The sequence below is a fragment of the Cherax quadricarinatus genome, chromosome 26 (assembly GCF_038502225.1).
Source record: "Cherax quadricarinatus isolate ZL_2023a chromosome 26, ASM3850222v1, whole genome shotgun sequence".
Taxonomy (NCBI): domain Eukaryota; kingdom Metazoa; phylum Arthropoda; class Malacostraca; order Decapoda; family Parastacidae; genus Cherax; species Cherax quadricarinatus.
The window spans coordinates 34,182,352-34,203,071 of record NC_091317.1 but is presented as its reverse complement, the minus strand read 5'-3'; the positions used below and the strand labels follow the sequence as shown (position 1 = coordinate 34,203,071).

Genomic DNA, 20,720 nt, shown 5'->3' with positions numbered 1-20,720 from the left:
CCTGTGAGCTCGCTGGTAAACCAGGCAATCCATAAGAAGGTGAAGAACCATAATAGGGACCCAACAAGCCTCACAGAGAGAAATAGGGTGTCGTTCCATGACTATCAGAGGAGAAGAGACAAGTTAAATAAATCAGGAACATGAAGGCAGCGGTTGAAAGTGTGTGCACTCTGATGAACAGAACAACTGATTGTGAAATATTTAGTCTGAATGAAATAATCCTTGCAGAGTGGCACTAAGCACCTTTTCATGAGATGACTATATGAATCTAGTGATGCAAAACAATATGGTTATTAATGAATGCTGCCACTAGGAGGTCCTGAACTATGAAATGTGCCGAAGCATTAGCAAATTAATTTTCCTGAAACCTCATCCAACATGGCGAGCCCCATAGCATCTATGGTGACTGCATGCCCCTCACCATAAAAAAAAAATGACTTCCCACAGTGGATGCAATTATAATTATATTTGGAAGCAATTTATACTTACAATAGACATCATTGTAGTTGGCAAGGTTATAAAACAAAGTTCTAGGTAAAATCTTAAACATATTATTTACAATATGTGATGGCATCACACAACCAAGTCTAGCAATACTCAAAATTTTATTCTTAACACTGTTTAAAAGTTCAAACACTGACTGAGTACGTAGTTTTGTACTCAGTAGTAACACCTTCAACTAATAAGAATTAATTTTTAGTATTGTTATTTAACTCTACAAAAATTCTTAGCACTAAGTGCTGGAACCTACAAGCTAAATCTTAATCCAATTGGTCCTTCATGCCTGAACCAACTGGTCCATGGCGACGCTCCCATATCATGCGATGTTTCTGCTTCATGTAGGCATCTCTCACATTGCCATAGGCACCAAGGTCACCATCTGCAGAAGAAACAGAGAATGTTACACAAGTGTATGAAGTATAAGTAAATATATCTGGTTGATAACCATGAGGTATTTTGCACAAAAAAAATATTAAACTCAAAAGATACATAAACAGGTCCTACCCAATCTCAACATGTAAGAGTCTAGTTCACAAAACATTCATACTTAATTGAGGAAACTAGCATATTTTTACAATGCAAAAGAAAACATCTTTCTTTGGCATTTAACATCTTTTGTGTGTAACAACTTTCTCAATAATTTCTAGCAAAAACACATTACTGTATTAACGGGTTACAGTAATTGCAAAAAATGCAAGCATTGGAAATGATTCTATTTACCCATCAACAAACTCCCTTCAATAATACAGTACTGTGTGGTAGTTTAAAAGATCTCTTGTTTTATCTACAAAGCTGCATGTGGTTTGTTTGGTAGATGTACAAGTGTGTGTAGCAAACTAGCTCAAACTGCTAGTACAGGCAGTTTCAGGTCACCCTACCTCTCACTGAGATAGGGTGACCCAAAAAAGAAATGCTTTAATCATCATTCACTCCATCCCTGTCTTGCCTGAGGCATGCCAATACTACATTTCAGATGCCCCTCCAAACTGCAAATATCCCCAATCCTCCTTCAGAGTGCAGGTTGTAAAAGAAGTGAATGCTATGGTCTTGGGAAAGGGTGTAGGACTAAAAGATGTTAGATTTGATACAAGAGTGTTATCACAGTTAATTTTTGCTGATGACAGTTCTTTTAGGATATTCCACAGACAAGTTGCAAAGGCTGGTAGATGAATTTGTTAAGGGATATAAAAAGAATGAAATTGAAAGTAAACATAGAAAAGAGCAAAGAACGAGGGTAACAAATGAAGTCTAGGCAATGATGCAATGACAGTGAATATCTGATTGGAGGAAGTGGTTGTATTTAGATATTTGAGAGTGGACACGTCAGCAGTTAGGTCTATGAAAGACAAGGTGAGCCACTTAATAGATGAGGGGGAAAAAAGTGGGTGGTGTGTTGAGGCAACTGTAGAAAGTTTATCCATGGGGGATAAAAAAAAGAAAAATACAGTACAGTGGACTCCCAACCAACAGCGGCATCGACTAACGGCAAATTCGTCTAACGACACTCTTTGGCATAAAAAAAATGACTACCAACGGCGAAAAACTCATCTAACGGCTTTCATCCTAAACATGTCCATGAAGCCGGAGCACGGCCTGAGCAGGTCCAGCCACTCCAAGACTCAGTGTGGCATTGTTTACAAGCCGTTGCAGTTGATTCCACGTATACCTGCGATATACTGTATTTTGAATTATTCCAGTGTTTAAAAAAAAAAAAAAAAAAAAAAAAAAAAAAAAAAAAAAAAAACTGCTAAATACGCCACCATGGGCCCCAAGAAAGCTTCTAGTGCCAAGCCTGTGGTAAAAAGGGTGAGAATTACTATGGAAATGAAGAAAGAGACCATTGAAAAATATGAAAGTGGAGTGCATATGTCCGAGTTGGAAAGGCTATATAAGAAACCCCATTCAACCATCACTACTATCTTGGCGAACAGAAAGGCGATCAAGGAAACTGTTGTTGCGAAAGGTGCAAGTATGCTTTCAAAATGGAGATTGCAAATAATTGAAGAGGTGGAAAGACTGTTGTTGGTGTGGATAAACGAAAAACAATTACGTATTAGGAGATAGTCTCTCTCAGTCAATAACATGTGAAAAGGCAAGGTAGTTGCATGATGATCTCATTAAGAAAATGCCTTATAATAGTGATGATATTGATGAATTTAAGGTCAGCAAAGGCTGGTTTGAGAGATTTAAGAATCGTAGTGGCATACACAGTGTGGTAAGGCATGGTGAGGCTGCCAGTTCAGACAAAAAAGCAGCTGAAAAATATGTGCAGGACTTTAAGGAGTACATAGAGACTGAAAACTTAAAACCTGAACAAGTGTTTAATTGTGACGAAACAAGCCTGTTTTGGAAGAAAATGCCAAACAGGACCTACATTACTCAGAAGGAAAAGGCACTCCCAGGACATAAGCCTATGAAAGTCAGGCTGACATTAATGTTATGTAGTAATGCTAGTCGTGATTGCAAAGTGAAGCCTTTATTGGTGTATCACTCTGAAACTCCCAGTGTGCTCAGGAAAAACAGTATCAAGGGTAATTTGTGTGTGCTGTGGAGGTCAAACAGTAAGGCATGGGTCACTTGGGAAATGTTCATGGACTGGTTTTATGGTGTGTTTGGCTCCACTGTGAAAAATTACCTCCTGGAAAAGAAATTGTCACTCAAGTGCCTCCCGGTAATGGACAATGCTCCTGCTCATCCTCACGACTTGCAAGAGCAAATTGCAGGGTAGTCTGGTTTCGTTAAAGTGAAGTTTTTGCCTCCTAATACAACTCCTCTCCTCCAGCCCATGGAACAGCAGGTCATTTCAAACTTCAAAAAACTCTACACAAAAGCAGTGTTTCAAAAGTGCTTTGAAGTGACCTCAGACACTGAATTGACCCTAAGACAATTTTGGAAAGATCACTTCAATATCCTCAGTTGCATAAACCTTATAGGTATGGCTTAGGAGGGAGTGACTTGCAGGACTTTGAACTCTGCTTGGAGGAAACTGTGGCCACAATGTGTACAAGAGAGATTTTGAAGGGTTTGGGGCTAACCCTCAGGAGCCTATGCCATTTGTGGAAGTTATTGTGTCATTGGGGAAATCCATGGGGTTGGAGGTTTGTGGCAAGGATGTGGAAGAGTTGGTGCAGAACAAAATGAAGAACTAACCACTGCAGACCTGCAAGAGCTTGATGTGCAACAGCAACAGATCACAGCTCAGGATTAAGGAAATGTGTACAATGTTTACAAAGGTGCAAGAATTTATGGATGAATTTTATCCTGTCACAGCTGTTGCAAGCCGTATTGGCAACATGTACAATGACACTTGTGTCCAATTTTAGGGAAATCCTCAGGGCACGTGAGAAACAGAGCTCTCTGGACAGATATTTTGTGCAACAGAGGTCCAGTGACTCAAGCTGGTCCTAGTGGCATTAAAAAACCAAGAAGGGAGGTAGCCCCACCAAAAGACTTGGTACCTGAAATCTTTATGGAAGAGGATTCCCCTTCCAAACAATAGAAAACCTGAATATCCCCTGCTGCTGGCACATCACTCATCAACAACTCCACAATAAAGGTAAGTGGCATTTAATTTTTGTTTATTTTGCATGTAGCATTCGTTTCGTGTAGGGAAATGTATGCAGTGGACCCCCGCCTTACAAACGCATCGCGTTACGTAAAATCCACCATACGAAGCATTTGAACACAAAAATTTTGCCTCGCCTCACGATAAAAAACTCGCCTTATGTGATTCGTCTGGGACGTGTCCCACGTGTGGCCTCAGCTGCCCCGTGGGTGCCAGTGTTTACAAGCCAGCCAGTGCAGTCGCATCCACACATACATTTGGTACATTTCACCTTATCCCAGTGTTTTTTGTGCTTGTAACTGCAAAATAAGTCACCATGGGCCCCAAGAAAGCTTCTAGTGCCAACCCTGTGGTAAAAAGGGTGAGAATTAGTATGGAAATTAAGAAAGATTTTGAAGGGTTTGGGGCTAACCCTGAGAAGCCTATGCAGTTGTGGAATCCATTGTGCCTAGTTCAAAGATTAAGGAAATGTGTGCAAAGTGGGTTGAAGCACAAACCTTTATGGATGAAAATCACCCTAACACAGCTATTGCAAGCCATGCTGGTGACTATTACAATGACAATGTTGTGGCCCATTTTAGGCAAATCTTAAAGAAACAGGAGGTACAGACCTCTATGGACAGATTTGTTGTGCGACAAAGGTCCAGTGCCTTTCAAGCTGGTCCTAGTGGCATTAAAAGAAGAAGGGAAGTAACCCCAGAAAAGGACTTGCTACCTCAAGTCCTAATGGAAGGTGATTCCCCTTCTAAACAATAACTTCCACACTCTCCCCTCCTCCCATCCCATCAATCATCACCAGATCTTCATTAAAGGTAAGTAGAGTAGTAATTGTGCATGTCTTCTTCAGTTTGTGTGTATTAAAATTAATATTTCATGTGGTAAAAAAATTTTTTTTCATACTTTGGGGTGTCTTGCACGGATTAATTTGATTTCCATTATTTCTCATGGGGAAATTAATTCGCCTCAGGATAATTTTGGCTTACGATGAGCTCTCAGGAATGGATTAATATCGTATGGCGGGGGTCCACTGTAGTATTTCATGTAAAAAAAAATGATTTTGTTTAATACTTTTGGGTGTCTGGAACGGATTAATTCTATTTCCATTATTTCTTATGGGGAAAATTAATTCAACTAATGGCTAATTTGACTAAAGGCTAGCTCTCTGGAACGGATTAAAACCGTTGGTCGAGGGTCCACTGTACATACACCAGAGTATAGCGGAACCAACACTCATATGGGTGTTATGCATGAGTTTTGAATGCTGCACTGAGAAGGCTAGAGACAAGGAGACGTCGTGTTAGAGAATGAGGTGCGGTGTGAATATCATGCAGAGAATTCAGTGTATAAATTAAAAAGCAATGTGGAGTTGCCAAGGGAATGAGTTAGAGGGCTGAGGATGGGTTGAGGTAATTTAGGCATGTAAAGAGGATAGGATGATGAAAAGTGTGTATAAATATGGGATGGAAGATAGAAGGGGTAGGTATCAGCCCAGGGATGGTTGAGGAAGAAAACTAAAAAAGGTTTTAATTTTTAGGGGCTTGAGCATCCAGCAGACTTGTGTGAAGGTGTTAGAAAGAAGTGATAAGAAGAGATAAGTGGTTTTTCATGGCCACACTGTTGGAGTGTCAGCAAGATAATGTTTATGAAGGGAAGGGATTAAGGAAAACAAGTTAGGCAGACTTGAGTCCTGAAGGTGAGAAGGGTAGTGCCTGCACTCAGGAGGGGTGGCAATGTTGTACTAGAAAAGTAAGCTGAATTGTGATTTCAATACACATCTGGAAAGAATGGGTAATGGTGAATGTGTTTTTTCTTTGGGTCACTCCGCCTTGGTAGGAAATGGACAATCTAAACCCATGTGAGTCATAATATATTAAACAAATTCTTTAAAAAATTTCCATCTATCCTTACATTTGATGAACCAATTCTCAGCAGCTTTTTCATACTCTTCCCTGAGTTTAGCACACTTGCGCACGTGGTCATGCCCCTCAAATAACACACAGTCCTCCTGGCGTTGACGCAAGATATTTAGCACCTCATTATCGACCATTCTGTAAAATTTAAATATTGTAAATTTTAAACATAAATAAAGCTACACTCTACTAATTCTGCATGCTCAAATACCTGTTCATTATAATGTTACTATGACCATAACTAGATTACTGCCAACAAAAAGTATCCCCAGAGAGTGAACAATATACACCTACCATCCGACTTACGATCTGCTCGACATATGTACATAGTGAGGGACATGGTGAGGTGTCATATTCGCTGTCATTTTTTCCATGCCATAAACAGATTAAATCTGATTTCAATCTAATTTGAAAAATAACACAAAATTTTAATATTTAAATCTAGTGCTCTTGAAGTTTAATATAATACAAGTACTATATAAACATATTTATCAATGCTCTTGCCCTTTCAGCATAGCAAAATATGATTTTGGTTTGGCACATTAATTGGTACCAATTTAAACTGGATTCCAACCAAATTGGTAATGGCATTCAGTCAAATTTCCAAGTTTGTGAGAATCCAAACTTGTAGGTATAAATTATCCAATGTTTTTACTGAACAGTTTCCAGCAAATAAATTATTTCTAAGTATTTCAGTGTGGCTTTTGGGGAGGGGAAGGGAAAGTATGATAGGAAGGAAGGTTTGGTGCACAGTCCCTACACTGCAAAATAGCTGTGTGATTTTCTTCACAATGTGCTCAGTTGATTTCTCATATTCAAGTGTTATTTTTTTTTTTAAGAGATTATTTTTAAGAGAGAATCTTGTTTTTTTTTTCCAAGTTAAATTGTATAAAATTTGAATTACACAAATGTATCACAACAAATTAGACATTCTGTTTGCTGGCAATATGACTTTTGTAATTATTATTTTTATTATTAACACACTGGCCAATTCCCACCAAGGCAGGGTGGCCCGAAAAAGAAAAACTTTCACCATCAATCACTCCATCACTGTCTTGCCAGAAGGGTGCTTTACACTACAGTTCTTAAACTGCAACATTAACACCCCTCCTTCAGAGTGCAGGCACTGTACTTCCCATCTCCAGGACTCAAGTCCCACCATAATCTTACCTCACCACACACTACTGTTAATGAAGAGCTTGTAAAAATATCAACCTGTATGACTGCCAATAAACTTACACTTAATACAGACAAAACCTTCTACATTATGTTTGAGAACAGAGAAATTGAGGTCCAACTAAACATTATGTTTAACATAATGAGGGAAAATTTCTGGATCTGCACCTTGACAGCAACTTGAAATTCAACACCCATATCCAAAACATAAAAAAAAGTATCTAAAACAGTTGGAATCCTCTCAAAGAAACATTACTATGTACCACAACCAGCACTACATACAATATACTATTCGAACATTAAAATGGTATAAAATACCGACAGGTTGTTAGGTAAGACACACATGCAACAGTTGCATATGTGTCTTACCTAACAACCTGTCGGTATTTTATGCCATTTTAATGTTCACTCTGTCAGACACTGCAACACAAGGGTATCTTGGTACAGACCTGAAATCAACTTCAACAACCTCTACTAGTGAGAATGGCTGGATTTGAAAGGGACCTGACCTCCCAACGTCTACGTTCTTACATCTTCTAGTGACCTACGTCTCACCTCCTGGCGCTATATAAGGCTCCATCCTATCACTTCAACTCCATATTGTTTCAGACTATGGAACAATACTCTTCTGACTGAGGGACTGACCACCTCAAAACTTCAAGGGTGATGGACTGATTACATCGTCTTCAAGTCTCTTCTGCTTCTATCAACTTTTCTGTACTTGACTGAAGAAGCCTACTGTGTAGGCGAAACGTTTTGAAATAAAGATACCTAATTGTTGCATATGTGTCTTACCTAACAATATACTATTCAATGACCTAACCCTACCTCACCTATGCTATTTGTGCCTGGGGTTCCAGAACGGCAAATTACCTAAAGCCAATAATAACCCAACAAAAAACTGCAATGCGAATGATCACACAATCCACTGCTTGACAACACCCCCCCCCCACCCCCACCTCTTCAAAGACCTAAACTACTATACAAAACATTCACTCATACTACTGTGCAACCTACATTTACAGAACAATAAATTCTAATATAAATCCCAACCTGAAGCATTTTCTTGACAGTTGCAACAGGACACACAGACATAATACTAGGGACAAAAATCTCTATGAAATTCCTCATATCTGGCTAAATCTCTTCAAAAATCCAATGTACATAAAAGGGCCGAAAATCTGGAACTCTCTGCCAGAAATCTCCAGAACCACTGAGTCACCAGCATTTTCAAAACTACTGTTAAAAAACACCTTATTTCCCTAACCCATCACAAATATATAAAAACTATACATGCATTTGCTCAATATCACGAACATAGGTAAAACATTATAATCAATAAATACATGTACCATCCAACCTATGACCGACTACGTAAGTCGAACCTTACTACGGAATATCAACATCACATTTTTGTAATGACTATTTTATTGTTTTATTTTGAAAAACTTTATAAAACTGGGATGCTTGAATGTGCATGGATGTAGTGCGGATGACAAGAAACAGATGATTGCTGATGTTATGAATGAAAAGAAGTTGGATGTCCTGGCCCTAAGCGAAACAAAGCTGAAGGGGGTAGGGGAGTTTCGGTGGGGGGAAATAAATGGGATTAAATCTGGAGTATCTGAGAGAGTTAGAGCTAAGGAAGGGGTAGCAGTAATGTTGAAGGATCAGTTATGGAAGGAGAAAAGAGAATATGAATGTGTAAATTCAAGAATTATGTGGATTAAAGTAAAGGTTGGATGCGAAAAGTGGGTCATAATAAGCGTGTATGCACCTGGAGAAGAGAGGAATGTAGAGGAGAGAGAGAGAGAGATTTTGGGAGATGTTAAGTGAATGTATAGGAACCTTTGAACCAAGTGAGAGAGTAATTGTGGTAGGGGACCTGAATGCTAAAGTAGGAGAAACTTTTAGAGAGGGTGTGGTAGGTAAGTTTGGGGTGCCAGGTGTAAATGATAATGGGAGCCCTTTGATTGAACTTTGTATAGAAAGGGGTTTAGTTATAGGTAATACATATTTTAAGAAAAATAGGATAAATAAGTATACAAGATATGATGTAGGGCAAAATGACAGTAGTTTGTTGGATTATGTATTGGTAGATAAAAGATTGTTGAGTAGACTTCAGGATGTACATGTTTATAGAGGGGCCACAGATATATCAGATCACTTTTTAGTTGTAGCTACACTGAGAGTAAAAGGTAGATGGGATACAAGGAGAATAGAAGCATCAGGGAAGAGAGAGGTGAAGGTTTATAAACTAAAAGAGGAGGAAGTTAGGGTAAGATATAAACAGCTATTGGAGGATAGATGGGCTAATGAGAGCATAGGCAATGGGGTCGAAGAGGTATGGGCTAGGTTTAAAAATGTAGTGTTAGAGCGTTCAGCAGAAGTTTGTGGTCACAGGAAAGTGGGTGCGGGAGGGAAGAGGAGCGATTGGTGGAATGATGATGTAAAGAGAGTAGTAAGGGAGAAAAAGTTAGCATATGAGAAGTTTTTACAAAGTAGAAGTGATGCAAGGAGGGAAGAGTATATGGAGAAAAAGAGAGAGGTTAAGAGAGTGGTGAAGCAATGTAAAAAGAGAGCAAATGAGAGAGTGGGTGAGATGTTATCAACAAATTTTGTTGAAAATAAGAAAAAGTTTTGGAGTGAGATTAACAAGTTAAGGAAGCCTAGAGAACAAATGGATTTGTCAGTTAAAAATAGGAGAGGAGAGTTATTAAATGGAGAGTTAGAGGTATTGGGAAGATGGAGGGAATATTTTGAGGAATTGTTAAATGTTGATGAAGATAGGGAAGCTGTGATTTCGTGTATAGGGCAAGGAGGAATAACATCTTGTAGGAGTGAGGAAGAGCCAGTTGTGAGTGTGGGGGAAGTTCGTGAGGCAGTAGGTAAAATGAAAGGGGGTAAGGCAGCCGGGATTGATGGGATAAGGATAGAAATGTTAAAAGCAGGTGGGGATATAGTTTTGGAGTGGTTGGTGCAATTATTTAATAAATGTATGGAAGAGGGTAAGGTACCTAGGGATTGGCAGAGAGCATGCATAGTTCCTCTGTATAAAGGCAAAGGGGCCAAAAGAGAGTGCAAAAATTATAGGGGGATAAGTCTGTTGAGTATACCTGGTAAAGTGTATGGTAAAGTTATTATTGAAAGAATTAAGAGTAAGACGGAGAATAGGATAGCAGATAAACAAGGCGGCTTTAGGAAAGGTAGGAGGTGTGTGGACCAGGTGTTTACAGTGAATCATATAAGTGAACAGTATTTAGATAAGGCTAAAGAGGTTTTTGTGGCATTTATGGATATGGAAAAGGCGTATGACATGGTGGATAGGGGGGCAATGTGGCAGATGTTGCAGGTGTATGGTGTAGGAGGTAGGTTACAGAAAGCAGTGAAGAGTTTTTACGAGGATAGTGAGGCTCAAGTTAGAGTATGTAGGAAAGAGGGAGATTATTTCCCAGTAAAAGTAGGCCTTAGACAAGGATGTGTGATGTCACCGTGGTTGTTTAATATATTTATAGATGGGGTTGTAAGAGAAGTAAATGCGATGGTCTTGGCAAGAGGTGTGGAGTTAAAAGATAAAGAATCACACAAAGTGGGAGTTGTCACAGTTGCTCTTTGCTGATGACACTGTGCCCTTGGGAGATTCTGAAGAGAAGTTGCAGAGGTTGGTGGATGAATTTGGTAGGGTATGCAAAAGAAGAAAATTAAAAGTGAATACAGAAAAGAGTAAGGTTATGAGGATAACAAAAAGATTAGGTGATGAAAGATTAGATATCAGATTGGAGGGAGAGAGTATGGAGGAGGTGAATGTATTCAGATATTTGGGAGTGGACGTGTCAGCGGATGGGTCTATGAAAGATGAGGTGAATCATAGAACTCATGAGGGGAAAAGGGTGAGCGGTGCACTTAGGAGTCTGTGGAGACAAAGAACTTTGTCCTTGGAGGCAAAGAGAGGAATGTATGAGAGTATAGTTTTACCAACGCTCTTATATGGGTGTGAAGCATGGGTGATGAATGTTGCAGCGAGGATAAGGCTGGAGGCAGTGGAGATGTCCGAGGGCAATGCTATGCTATGCTATGATTCTAGGTAAGACCCCAAGAAGGGGTGAGATGGGAAGTGTGGATAGAGGAAGAATAGGTTGGTTAGAGGAAGGGTGTGTCCGGTTTAGGTTAATAATCAAGCCTGTAATTCCTCTCTATGAAACTCATTAAAATCGTATAGAACACAAAGAGTAATCGTATACAGAGTAAAGTCTGAGGCAGCTACGGTGAAAAGCTCTGTTCCACAAGGCACAGTACACTGTACTCGCTCCCATTCTATTCCTCATCTTCATATCTGGCATAGACAGAGATGTAAGCCATAGCTCTGTGTCTTCCTTTGCGGATGACATCCGAATTGCCATGACAGTGACCTTCATTGAAGACACCACAAGACTCCAAGTGGACAAACAAAATATTCAAATGGGCCACTCAAAACAATTAAGTTCAATGAAGAGAAATTTCAACTACTCAGATATGGAAAACTTGAGGAAATTAAAACTGTATCAGGGTATACAATAAATTCTAACCATACAATAGAGCAAAAAAGTAATGTGAAGGACCTGGGAGTGATAGTGTCAGAGGATCTCGCCTTCAAAGACCACAACAATGTATCTACTGCATCTGCTAGGAAAATGATAGGATGGATAATGAGACCCTTCAAAACTAGGGATGCCAGCCCATGATGATTCTCTTCAAATCACTTGTTCTCTCTAGGCTGGAATACTGGTGTACACTAACTGCCCCCTTCAAGGCAGGCAAAATTGCTGACCTGGAGAGTGTACAAAGAAGTTTCACGGCACACGTAAGTATGATAAGGCACCTAAATTACTGAGAATGGTTGAAGGCCCTTGATCTGTATTCCCTGGAGTGCAGGCAAGAGATTCATGATAATATACACTTGGAAAATCCTAGAGGGATTAGTGTCAAACTTGCACACGAAAATCACTCCCTATGAAAGCAAAGACTCGACAGATGTAACATTCCTCCAATGAAAAGCAGGGGCGCCACAAGTACACAGAGATAACACAATAAGTGTCTAGGGCCCAAGACTGTTCAACTGCCTTCCAGCATACATAAGGGGGATTACCAATAGACCCCTGGCTGTCTTCAAGAAGGCATTGGACAGGCACCTAAAGTCAGTACATGACCAACTGGGCTGTGGTTCGTGCATCAGTTTGCATGCGGCTGGCAGCAACAGCCTGGTTGATCAGACCCTGATCAATCACGAGGCCTGGTCTAAGACTGAGCCGCCGGGGCATTGACCGCCGAAACCTTCTCCAGGTAAACTCCAGGTAATGAACTAATAGAATATTAACTTCTCTTGTATACATTATAAACTCCTAAGTGACTTTATGTACATAATTACTCATACCATTATTGCCTTATTAGTCTTAAGTTAGTCTTCCTAAGTTTGCCCAAAATGCTCTGCATTTTGTTATTATTATTATTAATAGCATAGAACAGCATATAAATAAGCATAAACCAGCACTAAAATAATCTGCCTCTTGGTCAGAGTTGATGAAGCACCTACAGTGATTCCTCACTTATTTGTAATAATACATGAATACAGGAGGGCCCCACTTATACGGCGGGTTAGGTTCCAGGCTACCGCCGTAAAGCGGAAACCACCGTAAAGTGGAACACCCTTTTTTTCCACTTACAAATGCATACAAACACTAGATAACAAGTTTACACTAACATATGTTATGTTAGCAATAGAACCAGGCATCAAAAAAACAATAAAAAAGTACAATACACACACAGTGCACTCATTACTTACCTTAAAATATTTATAGTCTTAATCTAGGGTGAGACAAGTAGTATTTATTGTAAGAAATCAAGTGTGGTATGTATGGTAGTCAGCCAGGCTACCATACCAGGCCACCCCACCCACACATACTATTCTATGATATTTAAGCATCCCAGAGCGATAAAATATATATACAGTTCACTCATTACTTACCTTAAAATATAGGGTGAGATGAGTAGTATTTATTGTAAAAAATCAAGTGTGGTATGTATGGTAGTCAGCCGGGCTACCATACCAGGCCAACCCACCCACACATATATTCTACGATATTTAAGCATCCCAGAGCGATAAAATGTATATACAGTTCACTCATTACTTACCTTAAAATATAGGGTGAGATGAGTAGTATTTATTGTAAAAAATCAAGTGTGGTATGTATGGTAGTCAGCCGGGCTACCATACCAGAGAGAAAGAATGAGTGCATGAGAGAGGACAGGCGCAGAGTTATGTAAACAAACCAGGCGAAGGTAAGTTTTGTAAACAGTGTACACGTCTGGTTTGTGTACAAGTTACATTGTGTACAGGTTGTCTCTACATTGATACGGTAGAATAAATAAAGAAGAACACTCCCATTCTCATGTAACATCATTTTGAGAAGAAATGATGCTCTGAGTGAAGGCAATGGAAGAAATCACTCTGACTTTTTTGGGTTATCCTAGGTTCTCTACACATATGTTATGTATCGTGTTTATTATATAATTTTGAAAAAAAATATCACGGATGGATTAATGAAATGTGTATATTAACGTAATATACAACATTTAATGATACACCGAGCTCAGACAGCGTAAACAAACAAACTGAACAGGTTGTGGACGATCACTCGGTCAGGCGAAATAGACGGTATTAATACGTGTCCAGTTTTAGTTCATTCTTGTACATTTGTAAGAGTTTGTGAAACTTTTACCTTATAATATTTTTATTATTATTATAATAATTAAATCACGAAACAAATACTCTTACACTGTGTACAAGTTAGTACAGAATTATAGCTATAAAGTGAAGGCATACGAAAGGATTTTTCTACAGTTATCCCTAGTAACAGGTGACGGGCTAGAGAAAACGTAATTCTTCCGACACTTCTACAAACCGTTTGGTAAACATCTCATATATATTTGTATAAATTTTTATACTGTGGGTGCATGTATCATGTTTGTGTGTTACATAATGTGTTTCTTATATAATTTTGAAAAAAATATCATAGATAGATTAAGGGAAATGTCTATATTAACGTAATATGCGACATTAATGCGCCCAAGAGATTATTATTATTATTATTATTATTGCATCAAGAGTAGAGAGACTTAGTGATTTTAATGTGTACCTACATGCCAGCACAGTGTGTAAGTTTATTTAAGTACAGGTGTACACAAGTTTAATTATCAAGTACAATACATATAAAATATACAATAACTTTAAAACACTTGAAATTTTGGAAAGTTTCCAGACATAATAAGGAGATGTGCTCAGGGAGAATGTAAACAAACTCGGTGGGCAGCTGTGACCGTATTAGAAAGACAGGTGGGGGGAGCTGTATAGCGAGTTTTGGTCATAATTTGAAATGTCCGTATTAGCGGAACGCCGTAAAGCGGGGCCCTGCTGTACACAAATAACCCGCACATAAAAGAGAGAAGCTTACGACGACGTTTCGGCCCGACTTGGACCATTGACAAAGTCACACTAACAGAGGTGGAGCAGGACAGCTATATATAGGCAGGAAGAGGTGGAGGTGGCAGTAACAACAACAACGACGACGACGACGACGACGACGACGACGACGACGACGACGACGACGACGACGACGACGACGACGACGACGGCGGCGGCGGCGGCGACGGCGGCGGCGGCGGCGGCGGCGGCGGCGGCGGCGGCGGCGGCGGCGGCGGCGGCGGCGGCGGCGGCGGCGAGGGCGGCGGCGGCGGCGAGGGCGGCGAGAGCGGCGGCAGCGGCGGCGGCGGCGACGAGGGCGGCGGCGGCGGCGAGGGCGGCGGCGGCGGCGAGGGCGGCGAGGGCGGCGGCGAGGGCGGCGGCGAGGGCGGCGGCGAGGGCGGCGGCGAGGGCGGCGGCGGCGGCGGAGGCGGCGGCGGCGGAGGCGGCGGCGAGGGCGGCGGCGGCGGCGGCGGCGGCGGCGGCGGCGGCGGCAGCAGCAGCAGCAGCAGCAGCAGCAGTACAAGAATTGTATATAATACCAACAAGATGAAATTAAGACACATGCACAACACCCGGGCATCACCATCGTAGACGTTTCGCCATCCAGCCAGCCACTGGATGGTGAAACGTCCACAACAAAGACAACCAGACGCCACACATGTGTCTTAATATCATCAGTAGTTGTAGTAGTAGTAGTAGAAGAAGAGGTAGTAGTAGTGGTAGTGGTAGAAGTGGGAAATAAGGATGACGAGCAAGTCAAAAACAAAGGAAGGGGAGCACTGCAAGAGAGCTAGATGCCCACAGAGGGAGAGCAAGCGCACAGAGGTGCGTGAAAGGGGAAGTGGTGAAATAAAATAAATGAAGAAGGAATAGAAACATGAGACAGGAGAGAGAAAGACAACCCAGAGGAGAAAAGGAAAGAGGAAAGGGGAAGAGGAAGAAGAAAAAGAAAGAAAAAATGAGGATTCAGGTTAAGTCACGGGTGTTCTGAAGTTTGGAGCATTTTACAATGTAGTGGGAGAGGAAGGCATCTACAGAGACAAAGCCAGGGCTAAGGTTCATACAAGGAAAGTTGTGTATTAGAGATGATTCAACTAGACGGCGACTATTCGAGTTGGAAGTAGGGAAGACAGTTTTAGCAGAAGACCAGTCAATAGGATGGCTATGATCTCTGACGTGACAGAAAAGAGCATTGTTAGTGTCGGCAAGCCTAACACTATTTTTGTGCTCCCTAAGTCCGTCAGAAAGAGATCGACCAGTTTCTCCGAAGTATTGAAGAGGACAGGAGGAGCAAGAAATAGAGTAGACACCAGGAACATCTGTAGAGGGAGGAGAGGTATGAACGAGATTAGTGCGAAGAGTGTTAGTCTGGCGGAAGGTAAGCTTGATGTCTAAGGGACAGAGAGAATTGTTGAGATTAGAAAGACCGGAAATGTAGGGAAGGCAGAGGATAGAAGAGTTCCCATGAGTAGAGAGTTTGGGAGAGAAGAAATTGCGTTTAGCACGTGAGAGGGCAGAGTCTATGAAATGGGAAGGGTAGCCAAGACGGGAGAACGAATTATGAAGAGTGGAAATTTCTGCTGGAAGGAACTGAGTATCACAGATGCGGAGGGCACGGAGAAAGAGGGAGATAAGAACACTTTTCTTGACAGGGGAAGCATGATATGAAAAGTAGTGAATGTACATGCCACTGTGCATAGGTTTACGGTAAACGGAAAAGGAAAAACCTGTATCTGAGCGGTGGACATGGACATCAAGGAAAGGAAGCAAGGAATTAGATTCCCATTCAGCTTTAAACTTAATGGAAGGGGCAAGATTATTAAGAGCTTCAAGAAAAGGTTGGAAGAGACTGGAGTCATGAGGCCACAGAGCAAAGATGTCATCCACATAGCGGAGCCAGAGTGAAGGTTGCACATCAAGGGTAGGAAGAAGAACAGTCTCGAAGTATTCCATGTAAAGATTAGCAAGGACAGGAGAGAGAGGAGAGCCCATAGCGACACCGAAGGTTTGAGAATAATATTTCCCTTGGAAGGAAAAGGAGTTAGAGTCCACACAGAGGCGGATCAGATCAAGAGAGACATCAGTGGGGATAGGGAGATGAAGAAACCCTTCATGGGCCTTCTCTCTAAGGAAATCAAGGACATCATCAAGAGGGACATTGGTGAAGAGGGACTCAACGTCAAGAGTAAGCATCTTACAGGCTGGGAGAGAGCGAACCCGTTCAATGAAGTCTTGAGAGTGACTGAGGTGGGCAGGAGAAAAAGTACCAAGAAAGGGAGTGAGGGTTTTGGCCAGCCAAGAAGCAAGAGAATAAGAGACAGAACCTCTAGAGGATATGATAGGACGAAGAGGAATATCAGGTTTATGAGTTTTGGGAAGGCCATAGAAATAGGGAAGAGAGGGACAGATGACACGAAACCGTTGAACAAGGTCAAAGTCAGGAGGACAGAGGTCGGAGAGAGTCCTTAGTTTTTTGTTGAAAGTTCTCTTGATGCGATCAAGAGGGTTGGAAACGAGAGGAGTGTAGGTGCGTGAGTCAGAGAGCAAGACATCAGCTTTACTGAGGTAATCCTCGCGATCAAGGATAACTACCGAATTACCTTTGTCAGAAGATAGTATGACAAGGTTAGTGTTGGATTTAAGAGAAGAAAGGGCAAGTTGGTAACGGCGTGGAAGGTGGTGAGTCTTGGAAAACAGACTAACAAGAGCAGGAAGGAGAGCACCACGAAAAGTGGACAAGTCAGGAAGATTATGGAAGCGAGATTGACGAAAGGAATCAAAAGAGCTAATCAGGGAAATACCAGCGCGAGGAGTAGGCGAAGTGGCAAAGGAAAGACCAAAACCAAGAAGTTCAAGCTCATATTGAGAGAGTGAGACAGAAGACAGATTAGTAACACAGTCAGTGAGGGAGAATTTAGACCAAGGGCTAGCTGAGATGAGACGTTGAAGTTTATTTTGTAGTTTGGAAGAATGAACTTGTGCATTCAGGCGAGCAGTGTCAAAGGCAATGGTAGAGAGAAGGTTACAGAGATCCTGTGGTAGAGCCGCAAAGAGAGCACGTTGACGTTGACGGAAAGTAAAGAAGGCATCTTCAACTACTACTACTTAGACATCAAGCTTACCTTCCGCCAGACTAACACTCTTCGCACTAATCTCGTTCATACCTCTCCTCCCTCTACAGATGTTCCTGGTGTCTACTCTATTTCTTGCTCCTCCTGTCCTCTTCAATACTTCGGAGAAACTGGTCGATCTCTTTCTGACGGACTTAGGGAGCACAAAAATAGTGTTAGGCTTGCCGACACTAACAATGCTCTTTTCTGTCACGTCAGAGATCATAGCCATCCTATTGACTGGTCTTCTGCTAAAACTGTCTTCCCTACTTCCAACTCGAATAGTCGCCGTCTAGTTGAATCATCTCTAATACACAACTTTCCTTGTATGAACCTTAGCCCTGGCTTTGTCTCTGTAGATGCCTTCCTCTCCCACTACATTGTAAAATGCTCCAAACTTCAGAACACCCGTGACTTAACCTGAATCCTCATTTTTTCTTTCTTTTTCTTCTTCCTCTTCCCCTTTCCTCTTTCCTTTTCTCCTCTGGGTTGTCTCTCTCTCTCCTGTCTCGTGTTTCTGTTCCTTCATTTATTTTATTTCACCACTTCCCCTTTCACGCACCTCTGTGCGCTTGCTCTCCCTCTGTGGGCATCTAGCTCTCTTGCAGTGCTCCCCTTCCTTTGTTTTTGACTGGCTCGTCATCCTTATTTCCCACTTCTACCACTACCACTACTACTACCTCTTCTTCTTCTACTACTACTACAACTACTGATGATATTAAGACACATGTGCGGCGTCTGGTTGTCTTTGTTGTGGACGTTTCGCCATCCAGTGGCTGGCTGGATGGCGAAACGTCTACGATGGTGATGCCCGGGTGTTGTGCATGTGTCTTAATTTCATCTTGTCGGTATTATATACAATTCTTGTACTACTACTACTACTACTACTACCTCCACCTCTTCCTGCCTATATATAGCCGTCCTGCTCCACCTCTGTTAGTGTGACTTTGTCAATGGTCCAAGTCGGACCGAAACGTCGTCGTAAGCTTCTTTCTTTAATGTGCGGGTTATTTGTGTATCGTTCCAGTCACGGTATTGTGCCTTTTTGTTATTTATTTATTTAATAAATGAATACGTACATGCACAGAGATGTCCAACTTGTAAAAAAAAAAAAACTGGACATCTCTTTTATTCAGATAAGAAAAATAAAAAATCATTTTGGATATTTGGAAGAATTCTGATCAAGAAAATTCAAAGTATGTATTGGATATATACACTGTATATATCCAATACTAGTGTACAGTACTTTCTGATTCATTTTTATTTACAATACCTACATTGTTAAAAAACACCTCATCTCCTTAGCGTAACTAATAAAACCAGATTTCATCCAATTCTGTCCCTGTTCTTCCAGCCTTCGTTCCACTCCCATATATAAATGGTAACATATCTTGTCCCATTGCATTTCTATTTTAACTAAGTAACTTGCTGTATCTTCATCTCACTGAATCAGTTTGAAATAATATGTAATTCTTTTGTAATTGACCATTTGTCATTAGTTACCTTCATCATTGTACATATGACTGTAGTTAACTGCATAAGAAATCCTAGTTAATAGTCTGTGTCTAGCTCTTAAGTACATTTAAGTCTTATGATTAGTTGTCCAAAATGCATTGCAAAATTAGTGGCTTTCTTGTTTCTACCATTGTTTTATTACATGAAAACTACATTATTTGTACTGAATAAAGAAATAAAGAGTGTATTGTACTGTATTATACGGTATGTGGTGCTGTACTGTTTTACAGGTTACAGTATTCTTAAGTGCCCAGTAGTCTTCTAAACCAACAGAACATGTCCACATATTCCAAACTTTGTTCAAGCTCATTTATGTTATGATCATGAAAAGTAAATTTCATAATTTAGAATCTATAGACAAAAGGCAACAATATACACCCCTTTCCCAATTAATCAAGAATTCACTATATTTTCATCTTGCCTCAACCCCTACTCTAATGCTAACATATATTTGTTCACTTACTTGTCACGTTTGAACTGCTCATTTGCTTCAATATAACAGACATAGTCATCAGTATAGCATTCATCTATTGTAGGGACTCTGCGAAACTGGCGGTGATACCAGTAGTACTCAGGGCGATTTTTTGCTACTATCGTTTCTGTTAAAAAAAACATAATTAACAATTCTACACATGTATTATGCACAATTATTGTGAAATATGCACATGTGTAAGCAATACAGAAGTGTATATGAGCATGTGTAAGTAATATACGAGTGCATATGAGCATACAATAAGTAACATACGAGGGTACATGCATGTGTAAGTACAGGTCGGCCATCACTAATCAGGCATCACTGGGACCTGTAGTGTGCCAGATTAGTGAGTTTGCTGGATTACAGAGTGGTTAGGTTAGAATACACTTAATTACCCTATCAATAGAGACTCTTTCTGCTACCTCTTCCTCACTTTCATCACTGCTTTCTCCTCCACTGGCTTGCTGCTGTGGATTTAGAACCATCTGCACAATTTCTGAGTCAGTATAATGATGAAATCTGAGATTATACTATCCAAAATTAGTGCCAGATTACTGATGGAACCGGATAACTAATTGCAAGATTAGTGACGGCTGACCTGTAATATGCTAGTGGACTGTACTGTAGCAACATTTTTTAAAATTATTGAAACAGATATGTACTATAATTATTTAAGATTACAGAAACCCTAAAAAATGGAATGAAGTTTTACTTGTATAGTTTATAACACACATGTTTGTAGATACATCAGGCAGTTTTTTAAATTATGTGAGATATACAAGTGACTAATGAAAAAAATAAATGCTTTAGATTTACTACATTACATGTACTGATATCCTACATTAAATCTTTACAACATATATTTGCATACTGTATATACATGTATCTATATTGTCTACATAATATGTACTGAATGATACATTTTTTTTTTTAACACATCGGCCATTTCCCACTGAGGCAGGGTGCCCAA

The 20,720-nt window shown here is 40.5% G+C and overlaps 1 protein-coding gene across 1 annotated transcript in view; it reads right to left on the bottom strand.

Annotated features, from left to right (window-relative positions):
* Positions 1-535: 535 nt before the first annotated feature.
* ND-PDSW (NADH dehydrogenase (ubiquinone) PDSW subunit) overlaps positions 536-20,720 on the bottom strand; it is a 33,647-nt gene continuing 13,462 nt past the window's right edge. The window contains exons 2-4 of the mRNA XM_053780627.2: positions 19,739-19,874; positions 5,975-6,114; positions 536-880 (exon numbers count right to left, since the gene is read on the bottom strand). Coding sequence (XP_053636602.1) covers positions 762-880; positions 5,975-6,114; positions 19,739-19,874 — 395 coding nt within the window. The 3' untranslated portion in view covers positions 536-761. The remainder of the gene's footprint in view (positions 881-5,974; positions 6,115-19,738; positions 19,875-20,720) is intronic.